The following is a 15,183-nucleotide window of genomic DNA, read 5'->3' on the forward strand; positions in this document are numbered from 1 at the left end:
TTGCAAAAATGGTATAATATCTTGACAAGCAGTTAGAAGAGTTCTGAGACCAATCAATCTGTTTTAGTGCCAGGATGTGTCAAGGAAGAAGACAGAAAAGAGAATGAATATCAAAACATTTGTGTTTAGGAATGCCAATCAGGTAACATTTACTGAATATATCTCCAGGGTAACTAGGATTTCAATAAACGTGTGGTACACACTAAAAGAAGCAGTGAATCAAACTCTTTTGTAAAATGACTAGGTTCAGACAATTATCAAAATGCAAATCCTGACTGACACTTGAAAATAGAATTAAACAGTAATTTTTGTCACAATTAACTTTCCTCAGCCTTAACATCAGACACAGTTTGTGCAGGAGTGTGTAACAAAGTCCTGTGGCTAGCTGATGTGAAACAACTGATTTGGGAGGTGTCCCACTAATGGTCAAATTGCCTTTGATTTCATTCCACACACAAGTCAAGTGGGTCATAATTAAATAGATGACTGGGTCTAATGTTATCAAACACTGCCTTGTATTTCAATTTACTCAGCTCAATTTGGAAGGTAGTTATCCTGCCAAAGCACAGGCACATGTTTCAAAAATTCCTAACATTTTACTTCTGACTCATGAGAAATCAATTCTTTTGCTAACAATGCTGCAGATTCTGGCACCTTCAGATAAAGATACATTTTCATAATTTAATAGCAACAAATAATTGTTATAAGAACAATAAATTCTTTCACAGTTATTTTTAGAAAGGCAATATAACAAAATTGTTTGATTCATTGCTTATCTCCAACAATGGACTATGTACTTATTGAATTTGTGGTAATCCCAGAAATGTGCTCCCAAAAGCTTCTGGAAAAATATCCCCGATAGGCATCCCTAAATAATGACACTGTGACATTCATCTTCTTGGTTCTCTTTCAAAGTTACTGCTCTTCGTCATTTTAGATGATAAGCACAAGCTATGATTGCAACTTGGAAAGCAGAAAGTAGGTGAATGAGTATTTCATGGATTGGCTGCACTTGAGCATTGCCCTAGGGATTTCTCTTTGGTTTTCCATTTTTATCAATTATCTGGGTTCAGGTACAAGAGGAACAACTGTTTAAAGTTTGCTACTTAAGGGCCATAACAAACTCTGAGGTAGAATTCAGGAGATACATGGAGTTGAGTGCAAAGACACACACAGTTACACATTTCGGTGAAAAGCATAGTGAAAGTAAAATATCCTAAATGGCAAAAATGTTTGACAAAGTAGGAAAACTGAGTAATCTAGAGATACTTGTGTCTGCATCATTACATTAACACAAGTAGCAATGTCATAAGGAGCACCTAGAATTCCATAGAGGCGCTGAGTATAAAAGTGAGGAAAGTGGTTAGATCACTTTCAATTATTGTGTGCAGTTCTAGATATTCCATTATAGTAAACATACTGGAACCATGAAAAGAGTACTGTATAGTAAAGATTTACTAGAATTATATCAGCAATGAAAGGTTATAATTATGAAGAATTCTTGAAATATAGTACCTCTCTTATGAGCCAAGAAGGGTTACGGGGGAAGGTGTTCAAAGTAATGAAACATTTTAAGTAGTAAATAATTTGAAAATCATTTCCAGTAGTGGGTGAAATGGTAACAAAGATTTCTAGGAGAGGGACAACAAAGGAAGTTAAAAGCAATTATTTCATAGAGAGGGTTATTTGAAGATGAACAAGTGCCTGTTGAAGATGAGATATTAACATTATTTAAAAGGCAATTGGATACTTTCCTGAAAAGGAAGCATGTTAAAGAATGAGGGTAGAGGACAGAGAAACGGCAAATTAGTTAGCTTCAGCTAACAGCTTTAGAGACAGCAGCAACACAGAACTGACAAATCAAATTCTTCTTGTAATTTCTGTCGTTTTTGAGATTTGAAATCACTGTACCAGAAATTCAAAAAAGTATTGTAATTATAAAGTTAATGAACTGCCTACAACTCATAATATCATCTTAAAATGCTCCACTTTATCAAGATTAATGTCTCCCAAACTGAATTTTACTTTCTTAAAAGCCCTTCCCCTTCCCTGCAGACACACTGTGTTGAAAGACTTAATTTTTTTAAGACTCATTGAACTTTGGGATTGAATATCTGTGGGGGTGTTCTCCTGGTTGCTCATTGTAAACTTTGGTGGAAGAACACTGAAAGTTCATTACACTCTGGTTTTAACTGTTTGCAAAACAAATGATGGATTCTCTGCAGAAATTCCCGCCCACAGTCTACGCTTTAATTCTCTTGTGGGAACTCATATTGATGAAACAACTGAATTTTCCCTATTCCCACCCTTCAGCTTTTCCATGTGACAACCTTCAGTTTTCAAACCAAATTTGGCTTCTCCACTCTCTTTCAATTCTGGCATCTTGTACATCCTCAGCTCTTTCATCCTGCTATCTCCTTTGAGGCTCCACTTAAAAAAATTCCCATTAACCTGTAGAAAAATTTGTCCTAATCTCTTCTTCTTTGCCTTCCTGTCAATTTTTATTTTATATGCTTTCTTTAAGTCTTGGGGTTTCTGAGTGCTTCCATTAGGTTATGTAAATGGAAATTCATGTTGTTGTAACCTTGTCACGTCTTGGTCTCTCAAGTGGTTCTTTTTATATATCAAAATCCAGAACAATTTGGAGGTAATGAGTTTACAGCATTATGGCAGAGAGAACAATTGATTTTAACATCAGATAATTGTGACCATTATTCAAAATTTCAATGCAGAAAAACAAGCATTAGAGATTGTGCAGTTTAAGACTGCAACCAAAGTCCCGGTATAGTAACAGGGCAATAATTAATGATAAGTTTTTGCTTAAAACAAATTGTCAAATTAAAACAATGTCTCAAAATGTTGTCAATTTTTGAGTCAAGATGTTTTCCCAAATATGAATGAATTCTGCCGTATTCCATGTCACATTCTGTGATATTATCCTTAACATTTTCTTCAATTCAATAGTTTATGAGTACAACATTATCAAAATGATTTCAACCAACACCAAGAAAAACTGCAATAAAAACCATGCAAATTTTGAAAAGAAATATTGTTCCTTTCTTACCTCCTGGAAAACCATCCCAGACTTCTAGCCTATCAAAACGACACAACATTCCTTCCCGTACATTATCATCCGGTTCCAGGTCAAAGCTTGCAAAATCCAGATGGATCTCTGCCATTGCTGGTGCAAAGATCATGTAGGTGCATTCCAAATTGTTTGGATATTTATCAGGAAATCCAGGTGATTTTATCTCTCCATTTTGTGCAGTGAGATTTTTGGAACATTCTGGCCCTGAAAACACATAACAACGGATAAATAATCAATCGATCGATTCTGCAATGGTAGGAACTAATCTCTCCTGTCTTTGGGGCTCACCATGAAATGAGATGCCACATTCTGCTTCCTATCCCCTTAAACAAAAAAAAGTACATTACAACAGTTTTTGTGGCTCTTCTAAGGAGATGGTACTCTTTGTTCTGGTAAAGCCCCATCTCTGGGGCATACATCAGTAGGAGCAAATGTAGCATAATCTTAGAAAAGGAATGAGTGGCCTGTATGTTTCCAGGTTCGGGCCTAACTTGTAGTCCGGTGGAAATATTCTGGGAGGGCCTTGGATTTTTCTAACCTTTGAACCAAGAGTCTATGGGCTGGAAGAGGTGGGGGTGGTGGTGTTGGTGGTGTGTGTGATGGTTGAATGGGATAGCATCAGTTGTGATAAATATGTATTTCAGCTTCAGTTGACTTTCAGCCAAAATGCAATCAGCCGATATGCTCCTAGAATCCATACAGTGCAAAAAGATGCCATTTGGCCCATCAAGACTGCAGCAACCCTCTGAAGGGCACCTCACCAAACCCGATCCTCCACCCTATAATCCTGCATTTCCCATGGCTAATCCACTTAGCCTGCACATCCTTGGATACTACAGGACAATTTAGTTTGGCCAATCTGCCTAATCTGCACATTTTTGGACTGTGGAAGGAAGTCCACACAGACACAGGGAGAACATGCAAACTCCACACAGACAGTTCCTCCTCCTGAGTGTAGAATTGAATCTGAGCTCCTAGTGCTGTGAGGCAGCAGTGCTAACACTGAGCTACCCTGTCACCCTTGTGTCTCTGTACATTCACTTGTTTACCCTTCATGTTGCACAGTTACAATCCTGAAGATCTTTGATGTTCCGAACAATGTTATATATTTAAAAAAACTACTGGTAGGGTTTTAATTCATATAACTGTTGCCACATGTAAACATTAACAACACACAGTAAATGATGACCTGTGGCACTTTACCAGTAGGTAGAGGTGATAGAATTAGGTGTAACAGGAGACTACTGCAGCCAGTGCTGGCCTTGTGCAAGTTCATAGGGTAAATGCAATAAGCCACTGCTGATAATTAGACCAAACTTCATTAATTGGAGTACATTATGATCAAGCAGAGACCTATACAACCTTCTTGCTGAACAATAATTGTGGCCTTTGACATAAAAGGCTGTTTCTTAAGGTTTAATAGCTTAGCTTTATGTGACTTCCAGCACTAAATAGGATGGCATTCCTAATGCTGCACAGGCGAAGGAAGAGGTAAGTGCAGAGTCTTGAAATTTCAGCCGCCCACCAGAGAAATAGTAATTGTACCTTTCCTGTTGTTAATTTAAATCTTAAAGAAGGTTTTATATGGAGAATGCAGTATTTTACAAACACCAGTGGGATACACAAGTCTCTACGAGCTGAGGGAGTCCTGGCATATGTTTCCACAGGGAGTGATTCTGTTTGCTAGCCAGATGCGACCTATCGTGCACTGACACACAGGGTAGAAGAGTTAATGCATACAACATGTGCCTGTCATTGGGATACAGGGCGACTAGTGTTGACACAGGTGTTGCTATAAAATGTTGTAATGAAATGAACTGATAAATTGCAGTAGTTAGTCCAAGCTTTGCACACATACATGTATTTTTCCTCTTTATTCTGAGCAGCATTGAAAATGAAGAAGCACACACTTATACAATGCCTCATCACTTCTTGCAGAAATAGCTGAAAAATCATTAAGTCTCTGAAGCTTGAAAGGAAGCTGTTAAATAAAAGCATTCCAGAGATTTACATCAAGCATTTCAAGTTACAAAGAGCAGCAGCAATAATATTGAGTTGGAGATATTTGCGAGTGTACCTGCCAAATGCTAGCCTTTCACATTAACCAAACAATGGGCATGGCACAGCATTTTATTCCTTACATGGGTTTGCATTTGCTTTGAACATCAACAGGCTTCAGGAAAGGACGGGTATCAATGCTGAACATGCCTGTGCTCTCATCCATGTCATACATTCACTGATCTAATAGGATAAACTTCCATTGGAGGCAGTTCGCATCAGGTTCACTAGATTGAATCTAGTGATGAGAAAAGATGAGCTGATTGTGCCTATAATCGTTGACATTCAGCCAGTATCTTAAAGCAACTGGATGATGAAGGGCTTTTGCCCGAAACGTCGATTTCGAAGCTACTTGGATGCTGCCTGAACTGCTGTGCTCTTCCAGCACCACTAATCCAGAATCTGGTTTCCAGCATCTGCAGTCATTGTTTTTACTACTAGCTGTGTCAACCCAAGATCATCCAAAACCTGCAGTGAGCAGAATGGCCCCACAGCACCATCCTCTCCCAAACAAGCATGCTGAGTATCAAGAAACATGGGCAGATTATATTAATTGTATCTGCCCGACAGCAGACTCCCAGGGCAACTGCACTACTCGGAACTTAGCTATGATAGAATACTTCCAGGAGGACAGCAGAAACACTTTAGGGAGGTCCTCAAATCATTCCTGAAGAGATCTAAACATCCTTGTTAACTCCTGGGAGACCTGACCAACCAAAATGGACAAGAGTGGCATTGATGAGGCATTGACCACATTGCCAAGAGACCAGAGAGGAGAAGCCGAGATTTCAGAGGGAGCCTCCAAACAACTCATCTACATAACCCACCAAACACCAACTACCCTGCGCACGGAGTGGTCTGCAGATTACATCAACCATTACAAAGCCCATCGAACTGAAGCAAGACATCCTCAGTCCTGATTAAGAATTGTCTCACAGATTGCCAAATGAGGCCTTTAGAAGAATGAAAGATGATCTTATTGAAACAGAGGAGGTTCCGAGGAGCCATGGTGGTGCAGATGTTGAGGGGATGCGGGGAAGCCAAGAACTAGGGGGCATATTTTCAGACTAAAGCATTGTCCATTTAAGAGGGACATTAGGATGAATTTCTTCTCTCAAATCTTCGGAATTCACAACACTCGAGAGAAGTAGAGACTGGGTCACTGAACATATTCAAAGCTGTGTTAGACTCAGGTGATAACTGAGTCAAGCATTATGGAGAGACACACAGGAAAGGGAAGTTGAGGCCACAATGAGATCAGCCTTGATGGTAATGAACGGGCTGAACAGGCTTGAGAGGCTGAATGACTTACTCCCAGTCCTATTTCTTATATCCCAATGGACACAGACTGGATAGCAATCTGGAACTAGGTAGGAATACTTAGTAAACTCTTGCCATCTCTGCCCAATGGCACTGAGGTTGTTTAAAGAGCTCAGTTTGAACACAGGGCCTCCTGAGCCTGAGTGACAGAATTTCATATAAAGACACTGTGTTTGCCAGATTCGTAATCGTGAAGCTGAGATTTGTTTTTAAACATGTTTTAGATGCATCGCACAGTGCCAGACATAATGTGATAATTAAATGCAGTTGGTTATCATTTTTCATTCTTACTGGAGTTAATTATCGTGTTCCGATGCTGTGAAATGAGCAAGAACGCCAATAGAATAAATTACATTATGCACAAAACATCTATCAACATGGGCAAAACCTGAAACCTGTAGAAAATTAGTTTTGTGTGGGGTGACACAGGTCATTGGAGTTGTGACACCCTGACAGACAGAATGATAAGGTATTTGGTATGTTCCAACAATATCCATATCCATGTCACCAATCTCAGCTGTGTGACTGCGAGGAGGCAGTTGAAGAGTGACTTATTGCTTTCTTCCAGTGTGTAAGAGATAACCAAAAGCAGGATCATTACAGGACAGTCTCGCTAACTTCTTAGGAGCTGACAACAGGGTAAGTGTGCTCTAACTTCAGTGAAGGGCCGATCTGGTGTCAGCCTGTGGACCAGCAATTCTCAAACTGACACTCACCATTGGCCAAGATGAGTGCAGCCTTGACAAAAGCGAAGAAGCACAATGCTATTCAGGACAGATTAGTTCAATTGATCAGCCTCAACATGAGCATATTCAGTCTCCAGTAGTTCTATTTCCTGCACACAATAGCCATCTATTCTCGAAGATACTTCAGTGACGCATTAAGCTTACTTCATCTTTCTCTCCCTTGCAGCTTCTGACATCAGGAAGGGCAAGCAATAATGCCATGGAAATCACTATCATGCTTCCCTCTTGACCATTAACTATATCCTGGAATCTCATGCAAATACAATTATAGGGGGCTATTGTTACAAAGAACATAGGAGTAGGAGTCAGCTGTTCAGGCCTTTGAGTATGTTCTACTATTCTAGGTCATCTGGTCATCTACCTCCACACTATATTACAACACTGACCCTATATCCCTTGATGCCATTAGTAACTAGAAATCTATCAACCTTGAACTTAATGACAGTCCTCGGGGTAGAGAATTCAAAAGATTCATCACTCTCTGAGTGGAGATGTTCCCGCTCATCTCAATCCCAAATGGTTTGCCTTTTATTCTGAGACTGTCCTTGGTCTAAACCCACAGGCAGGGATAATATCCTTTCTGTGTCTCACTTGTCTATCCCTTGAAGAATTCTGGACTCAGTCTCCTCAATCTCTCCCACCATCTCAGAAATCAGTGTGATGAATCTCTAAGTAAAGCCTTCCTTAGACAAGGGGACCAGAACTGCGCACAATTTATCAGCTACAGTCTCACTAATGTCCTTTAAAATTGAAGGAAGTCCTCCTTGCTCCTGTACTCAAATTTTCTTGTGATAAAGACTTTTATGTTATAATGCAAAAACCTTGCTGCTTCCCAGAGCAGCTAAGGTGGGAAATGAACTTAACCTTAATAGCATAGCATAACATAAGTATATGTGATTAAGAAGCTGAAGAAGGTAACTTGGTTAGTTTAGCCTGCTCTGCCATTCAATAAAATCATTGCTGATCTGATTAATCTAGCTTCCTGCCCTTCCACAATAACCATTCACCCCCTCATGTTTACCAATAATCTATCTATCTCTCAAATTTAAAATAAATTATATGATTTAAAAAAATCAGTTTATGTCACAGATGCAGAGCCATGACTACTTTGAAGCTTTGAATTACTGACTTATAATCTACAGGTTTTGTATGTGTTTGGAGTTAATAATTGACTTGTAAGTATTTGGGTAGCTATGGTGATAACTTGTAAAACATTTTGTAAAGGCTACTTTAACAACCAAATGATTTTGTGTTTACTTTAGGATTTCACAGGTTAGCCATTATGCTTGAAGATCTGTTGGAAATTTCTAGACCGAACAGTCTTTTAGCTTAAAAGAAACACCCATAGCTCAGATGGAAAGGTTTTTGGTTCAGTGGTACATTGTTTTGGGCAACTCTGTGAAATCCTTACAAGGAAGTACATGTATAGAGTAGTGCTCCTGAGAAAGGAAGGCTATAACAAACTAGACTTTGTTAGAGTAAGGAGTTAGTCATAGTCCCAAACCAGGAGTGTTATGATAAAATCCTGAAGAGGTTACTTGAAGTTGAGTATATTCAGGTTCAGGTGTATTATACCTCCATGAATAAACAATCAGTAATTCCAGTTTAGAACTTAAATTCATTGTTATTTTTAACCTACTGAGCTGTTAGATTAAAAAGATTCTGGTGTGAATACTGTAAAAGGTTTACATTGGGTATGGTATATAGGACCTTTTTTGAGAATTGGTAAAAGAGTGTTTTGGTATTAATATCATTATATTTTTATTGTGTTTAAAACTCTTTGAATGTGTATTACAGATAAACAATTGGTTCGTTCTATTTCATTTGTATTTCTTTTGCTTAATAAACTTCTGTTTTCTTGTTAAAACAACATCTGCAACATTGTGTTCTTATTCTTCAGTGAGAGTCCACCTCATTAAAACTAAAACAAAACATAATGTGACCTATTGAGCCAGATTTCAGTCTGAGATCTGACATGTACAGTAATAACATCAGCTGGAATCAAACCACTTTTGAAGTTTTGAAGACTCACAACCCTGTTGTGAAAACCAAAATCTCCTCATCTTGGTTTTAAATGGACAGCAATGTACTTTGCAAAAGTAACTGTTGGTTCTGGACTCTCCCAAAAAAGGAACAATTCTACACCCATCATTTTAAGACCTCTCAGGAAGTTGCAATAAAGCTGCCTCTTATTCTTCTAAATTCCAGCAGATACAAGCCTAGTCTGTCCAAACCTTTCCCATTAACTGGCTCATTCATTTCAGCTATGAGTCTGGTAAACCTTCTCTGAATTATTTCAAACATATTTACATTCATTATTAAATAAGGAGACCAGCGTTATGTACATTACTCCAGATGTGATTTCACCAATACCCTCCATAATGGAATCATAACCTCCATAATTCTCCTCACAATAAGCAATAACATTCTATACAAAAACTAACTGCAGCTGCATCTTTTGTGATTCAAGCACCAAGACATGCCCTTTACATCTCACAACTCCACAATCTCTCACCTTTTAGATAATATGCTTCTTTTTTTATTCTTCCTGCTAAAATGGACAGTTGCACATTACTTACAATTTACTTGCTGACCTATCTTTGTGATATCAGCAAAAAAGATTGCAACAAAAATGAGAACAATTAAAGCCAAAGAGCTGATGACATTACTTAAGGGGGCATCTGATGTTCCAGTGAAACAACAAACTCTTTCAGCCTGGAATGTTAACTTGATTGCTCTCTCACAGATGTTGCCTGACATCGTTGTGCTATTTCTGTTTTTGTTTCAAACTTTTCCTGTGCACTGAGCTACCAGAATAAATAGGGAAGAGGAGTGCATAATTAATGCTAGCCCTGTACCTGATTCTGTGGATCCTGAAAAACTGTCCCTGAAAATCACAGTAGCCTGGAGCAATCCAGCTACTTGTTTGCTTGTTCTTTCCTCCAGGGATGGTGTGTAGCAAAAAAAAACCCAGGCAGGAGAAGGGAAAGAACCAAAAAAGGACTCACCCTCAAATAAAACAGTTGGCTCATTAGCGGGGAAGGGTTTTTGTCTGAAACGTCGATTTTCCTGCTCCTCGGATGCTGCCTGACCTGCTGTGCTTTTCCAGCACCACTCTGATCTAAACTCTGGTTTCCAGCATCTGCAGTCCTCACTTTTGCCTCATTAGGGTGGGGAAGCGAGTCATAGAATCCCTACAGCGTGGAAACAGGCTGTTAGGCCGACAAGTCCATACCGACTCTCCGAAGTGTAACCCACCCCCCATTATTTACCCCTAACCTACATATTCCTGAACACTGTGGACAATTTAGCATGGCCAATGGACCTAATCTGCACATCTTTGGATTGTGGGAGGAAACCGAAGCTCCCAGAGGAAATCCACACAGACATGGGGAGAATGTGCAAACTCCACACAGACAGTCACTCGAGGTGAGATTCAAACCTGGGTTCCTGGCACTGTGAGGCAGCAGTGCTAACCACTGAGCCACCGTCCGCCTAATCTAAATTACCACAGGGTTGTTCAATATTACTTCTTAAAAAAAACACAAACTAACTCAGTGCTATTTCCATCACCTTCAGTGCAGATTCAGAAAGTTTTCATTTTCTTTCAATTTGAATTTTAAACACAACTCCAAGATTGACATCTTTGTAACAGTCATTTGAGTATCTGGACATGTGCCCAGTGAAGAATTTACAGAGCATATCTTGATATGTTTTTGTTAAATATCTTGTGAAGAGTTGAAACAGAGTAAAGGAGAACATTGATCGCATCGGTAGAAGGAATGTGAACAAGACAGCATCCTGTTAAGGTGACTAGCAAAAAAATGGTGACATGAGGAAAAATAAATTGTGAAGAAAATAGTTGGGCTGTTAAATACAGTGCCCGAGAATGTGTTGGGCCAAATCCAACCATGACTTACAAAAGAGAATCCGACTAGTTCCTAAAGAACAAACTCTTTGCAGGCTGATGGGGAAGGGGTAGTGGGGTAGGACTAGCTGGGTTTCCCAAGTGACAATCTGGTATGGATACAATTGGCTGAATGGACTCCTTCTGTACTGTTACCATTTTATAAGTTTTCTGATCTAAACTGCATACGTCAATATGCATGTAGATGAGGAATGCGTGGGTGGGATTTTCGTTGAGAATGTGTTTGAGTTATACCTTTGGATCAGGCAGGTGAAGTATATTTGTATGTATAGGATGTGATTTGGACTATGTCGTTAAAACTACGCTAAACGAGAGCAGTTTGTGATTTTTCTGGCTTCAGCCTGACAACTAGCTTAGCTCAATGAAGGGACTACCTGAGGAATGTGTGAAGTTCACTGGGCTAACGGGGAATAAACTTTCCAGCTCCATGCTTCGGGAAGAAGAAGAAAGCAAGGAAGGAGAGAAACTGTAGTCGAGGCAGTCAGAAAAGAAAGGAAGTAGCAGGTCCTCTCCAACTGAAACCCGATCTCAGACGCAGATAGTCTCTAATCGAAGAGACATATTCAACAGCTATTTAAGAAATCCAAGAGACTCATTCTGGTATAGCCATAGGGAAGGAGAATCATCAGAGCATGCTTAATTGCTGATAATGGATTTAGAAATTCTCTGAAAATGAGGAAGAGAGCCCTGAGTCCGGCGAGTCTGTTAAAATTACGACTCAGCAAAACTGAAAAACATGAAGACGTTGGAAGCGGGAAATGACTGGGTTGCTCACTATAAGAATTCTAACACCTGGGGAAGTGCCATGAGTTTAACTATAAAGGAGAAAAGATCTGTGTAGTTTTAAGTTGCCTACAAGAGTGTCTAGTCAACAGTGTTTCTCGGTATTTCTTATAACAAAAGTTTTAAAACACAAAATCATGTTGTGTCATCATTTTCAGCTATTCACTGGTATTTGAAATTGTTTTTAAATGTTATCAATGCTATTTCTCTTCAGCAATCAGAACAGTTGTATTGTGTAGCTGTGAAACAGATAAAGGTGAGGTACATTTGTATTTGTAAAGTGAATCTATAAGTAAGGGTGCTCCTGTGGTGAGGTTCAAGTCTCACCTGTTCCAGAGGTATGTAAGAAAATCTCTCAAAAGGTTGGTTAGAAAATATCTCAATAGGAGATCAGATACATTGTACTGTCTAGTTTTATATACGTCTCTACACACCAGTTACGCCACATTCATAGATCGTGTATGTGTATACAATGATTAAATAAGTAGAGTAGATAAAGGTGATAACTGTGACTTTGATGGATTTCAAAGTATGTGGCATAATTCCATGAGCAAGTAAATTACATTTCGAATTACTGACCAATAATTGTAGATAATTGGGAAGAAATTACCGAGATTAGCTGCATAGAGAACAAATGTGATTTGTTTTAATTGACAATATTCAAAGAGAAAGCTTGTATTATTATTATTGAATTATTATTAAACTTTCAACTTGTATGCTGACAAAATGAATCCTGACATGTAATATTCATTGACAGTATTCCCCCTGCATTGTTATTGCAGCAACGGTAATCATATCTTCAGGTGTCATAAAATCAAATTAACTTTTCGCAGTTTTAGCAGTTTAAGGGCTACTTTTTCATAGAGCCTTCAAAAACTTGACAGTCAATCTTGCACTTTGAACTCCACCATCCTGATAAAAGGAGCTTTTGTCTAGATGTTAACGGCGTGTACAATCGCTGTGACTTCCAAAATGTGTCTGCCTCCTTTACACTTAACCCATCACCCTCTTTAAATAGAATGGCATTCAGCTGAAGGCTGTGATTTGTCGCCTTGCTCAGTGTGGTTGAGGTCATCCAATAATGAGTACCTCAGTCAATCATTCATCAGAAAATTGCCCTAGCCATTATCTAATTTTTGTATGCGCATCCAATATTCAATGTGAGTAAGCTAGCGTGGCTGTCCCTGTGTATGTAGCAAAGGGAGGAGAACAGCCATGTGTGACTGACAGTCCAATAAACAGATAACTGAGGAAAAGCATATGAGAAACGGGTTTTCTGCATGATTAGCATTTAGCAGTTGATCAATCAAGAACGAAATGCTTCACTCACTCACTCAAAAATGTGAAAAATGTGGAAAAGTCTTGATTAAGCATGTGAGAAGAAATAACAAAGCTATTGAGTCTCAAGGAAGCAGCACAAGCACAAATGACCAGTAGACCAGTGAGGTCACAGGTTTGATCTCTGGCCTCTGCTGTCAAGTCATTTCTGATGATCAAAAAAAAAGACAGCTATAAAGATGTTCAGTTCTTTTCAACAATGTTACGGCCCTGGCTGATCGTAATACTGGCTACGTCAAATCCCAGAGTGAAGCCTACCTTGATGGATCATTTTGTTTAATTGCCGTAGTTGGTTAACGTGATGGCTATTCACTGAAACATATTCAGCGAAGGCTCCAGGTGTTCCTTAATAATGGAACATAAATTTATCGCTCAAAATCAAATAAAAAGCTATTAAACAGTTAGAAAGATCTGAACACAAACAGCAAAAATAAATTTCAACCTAACCAAAAAAGACCAAAGAACTGCGGATGAAGGAAATCAGAAGTTGCTGGCAAAACTCAGCAGGTCAGGCAGCATCCGTGGAAAGAAAGCAAAATTAATATTATGGATCCCTTCTTCAGAATTACTGAGCTGTCCCAGGAATTTCTGTTTTTGTTCCAAATTTCAACCTGTTGCCCAACACATGCTTTCACAGATAGTCATTGGAATATCATTCCTATCCCTTCTTTTCCATAACTGACTCTTCCCAATTTCTTTTCCTTGAACTGCTGAGGTAGTTTTATGACTCTTTTCTCAGTCCACTTGCATCAAGCATTTGCAATTCTGATGGCCTAAACTTTTTTCAGTTCCGGCAACTTGAAGACTTCTACACAGGCTCTCCCAGTTTGGAAGCACCACAAACTAAAACCACATTAGCTAATGAACTAAATGGAACTGGAGTCTGAAGTTGTCTTGCACAGATCCTAACATTTGCCCTAGACATGGTAAATGGGGGCCAAATTGGCACCTTGCTTTGCTGACAGGGATGTGAAGGTGTAAGGGATAGTGTAGACATCGGACTTCCTTTTACCCCTGAACTAACAACACAGATTTGATACCAGACCGCAACAACCAGGTCTGAGATTGTCACTTGGGTACTGCAGTCTCAGGCATCTGCAGGAATGCCCAGCACTGGAGGAAGAAGGTCAATGAACTTCACCACAGCGCAGCATTAAGTACCACCATCTTCTCTCTGATATCTCCCACTCACTTGCTGTTACAGCACCCACCTCCTTCCAAGGCCCATGCTACACCACTCTCACTGCAACATCTTCACCACTCTCACTGCAACAGCCCTCTGCACCACTCACTCGCTTGGGTCTTTCCCCCACCTGCATGGCAAGTAACAGCTTTGCCTCCCACTTTCATCGCCTTTAATATTTGCCTCTTTTCCATTTCAGGAGGAAAGCAGCTTTCAATAAGATAAAAAGAGTCAAGGTGGGCCATGGGCTGCTTTCTGCTTCTGATTCTCAACCCATATGTATACAGCATTCTGACTGCCATTGGCCTGAGTGGCTAACTGACCATATCTAAGCCCCTGGACTGGTATTAGATGCCATGCTTGCCTTTCTGTGCTGGTAATCCCGCCTCAGCAAAGGCTGTTCTCCTTGACTTGACTGAGGCTTGCTGACAATTACGGCCATGTTTCCTGGCTTTGTGTCTGCACGGCAAGAAAGAAGTTATTTGAGCCTGGTAGCTCTGGCTGAGGGGGCAAAAGGCAAAATGTCAAGACAAGGCAACGCACGGCAGTGATGCAGTTAGCATCTAAGTAAGCGCAGAGCGAGCAAGTGTTATGCCAGCAAGTGAAGAGCCCGGGGATGCAGTCTAGTCCAGTCCATGAGTCCTTGCTGCAGCATTACAATGATTGCTGCTGTTGGCCAATGAGGTGTCGCACTGAAGTGCCTGGAAGTGGATCAGAAATGTGCCATATGGCTTATTAG

General features: G+C 39.7%; 1 protein-coding gene across 2 annotated transcripts in view; it reads right to left on the bottom strand.

Annotated features, from left to right (window-relative positions):
- Positions 1 to 15,183, bottom strand: part of nrp1a (neuropilin 1a) — a 187,016-nt gene that overhangs the window by 118,969 nt on the left and 52,864 nt on the right. For both annotated transcript variants that reach the window (XM_072576110.1, XM_072576111.1), the window contains one exon: positions 3,065 to 3,292. In XM_072576110.1, coding sequence (XP_072432211.1) covers positions 3,065 to 3,292 — 228 coding nt within the window. The remainder of the gene's footprint in view (positions 1 to 3,064; positions 3,293 to 15,183) is intronic.

This window comes from Chiloscyllium punctatum, chromosome 8 (assembly GCF_047496795.1).
Source record: "Chiloscyllium punctatum isolate Juve2018m chromosome 8, sChiPun1.3, whole genome shotgun sequence".
In the NCBI taxonomy this organism is placed as follows: domain Eukaryota; kingdom Metazoa; phylum Chordata; class Chondrichthyes; order Orectolobiformes; family Hemiscylliidae; genus Chiloscyllium; species Chiloscyllium punctatum.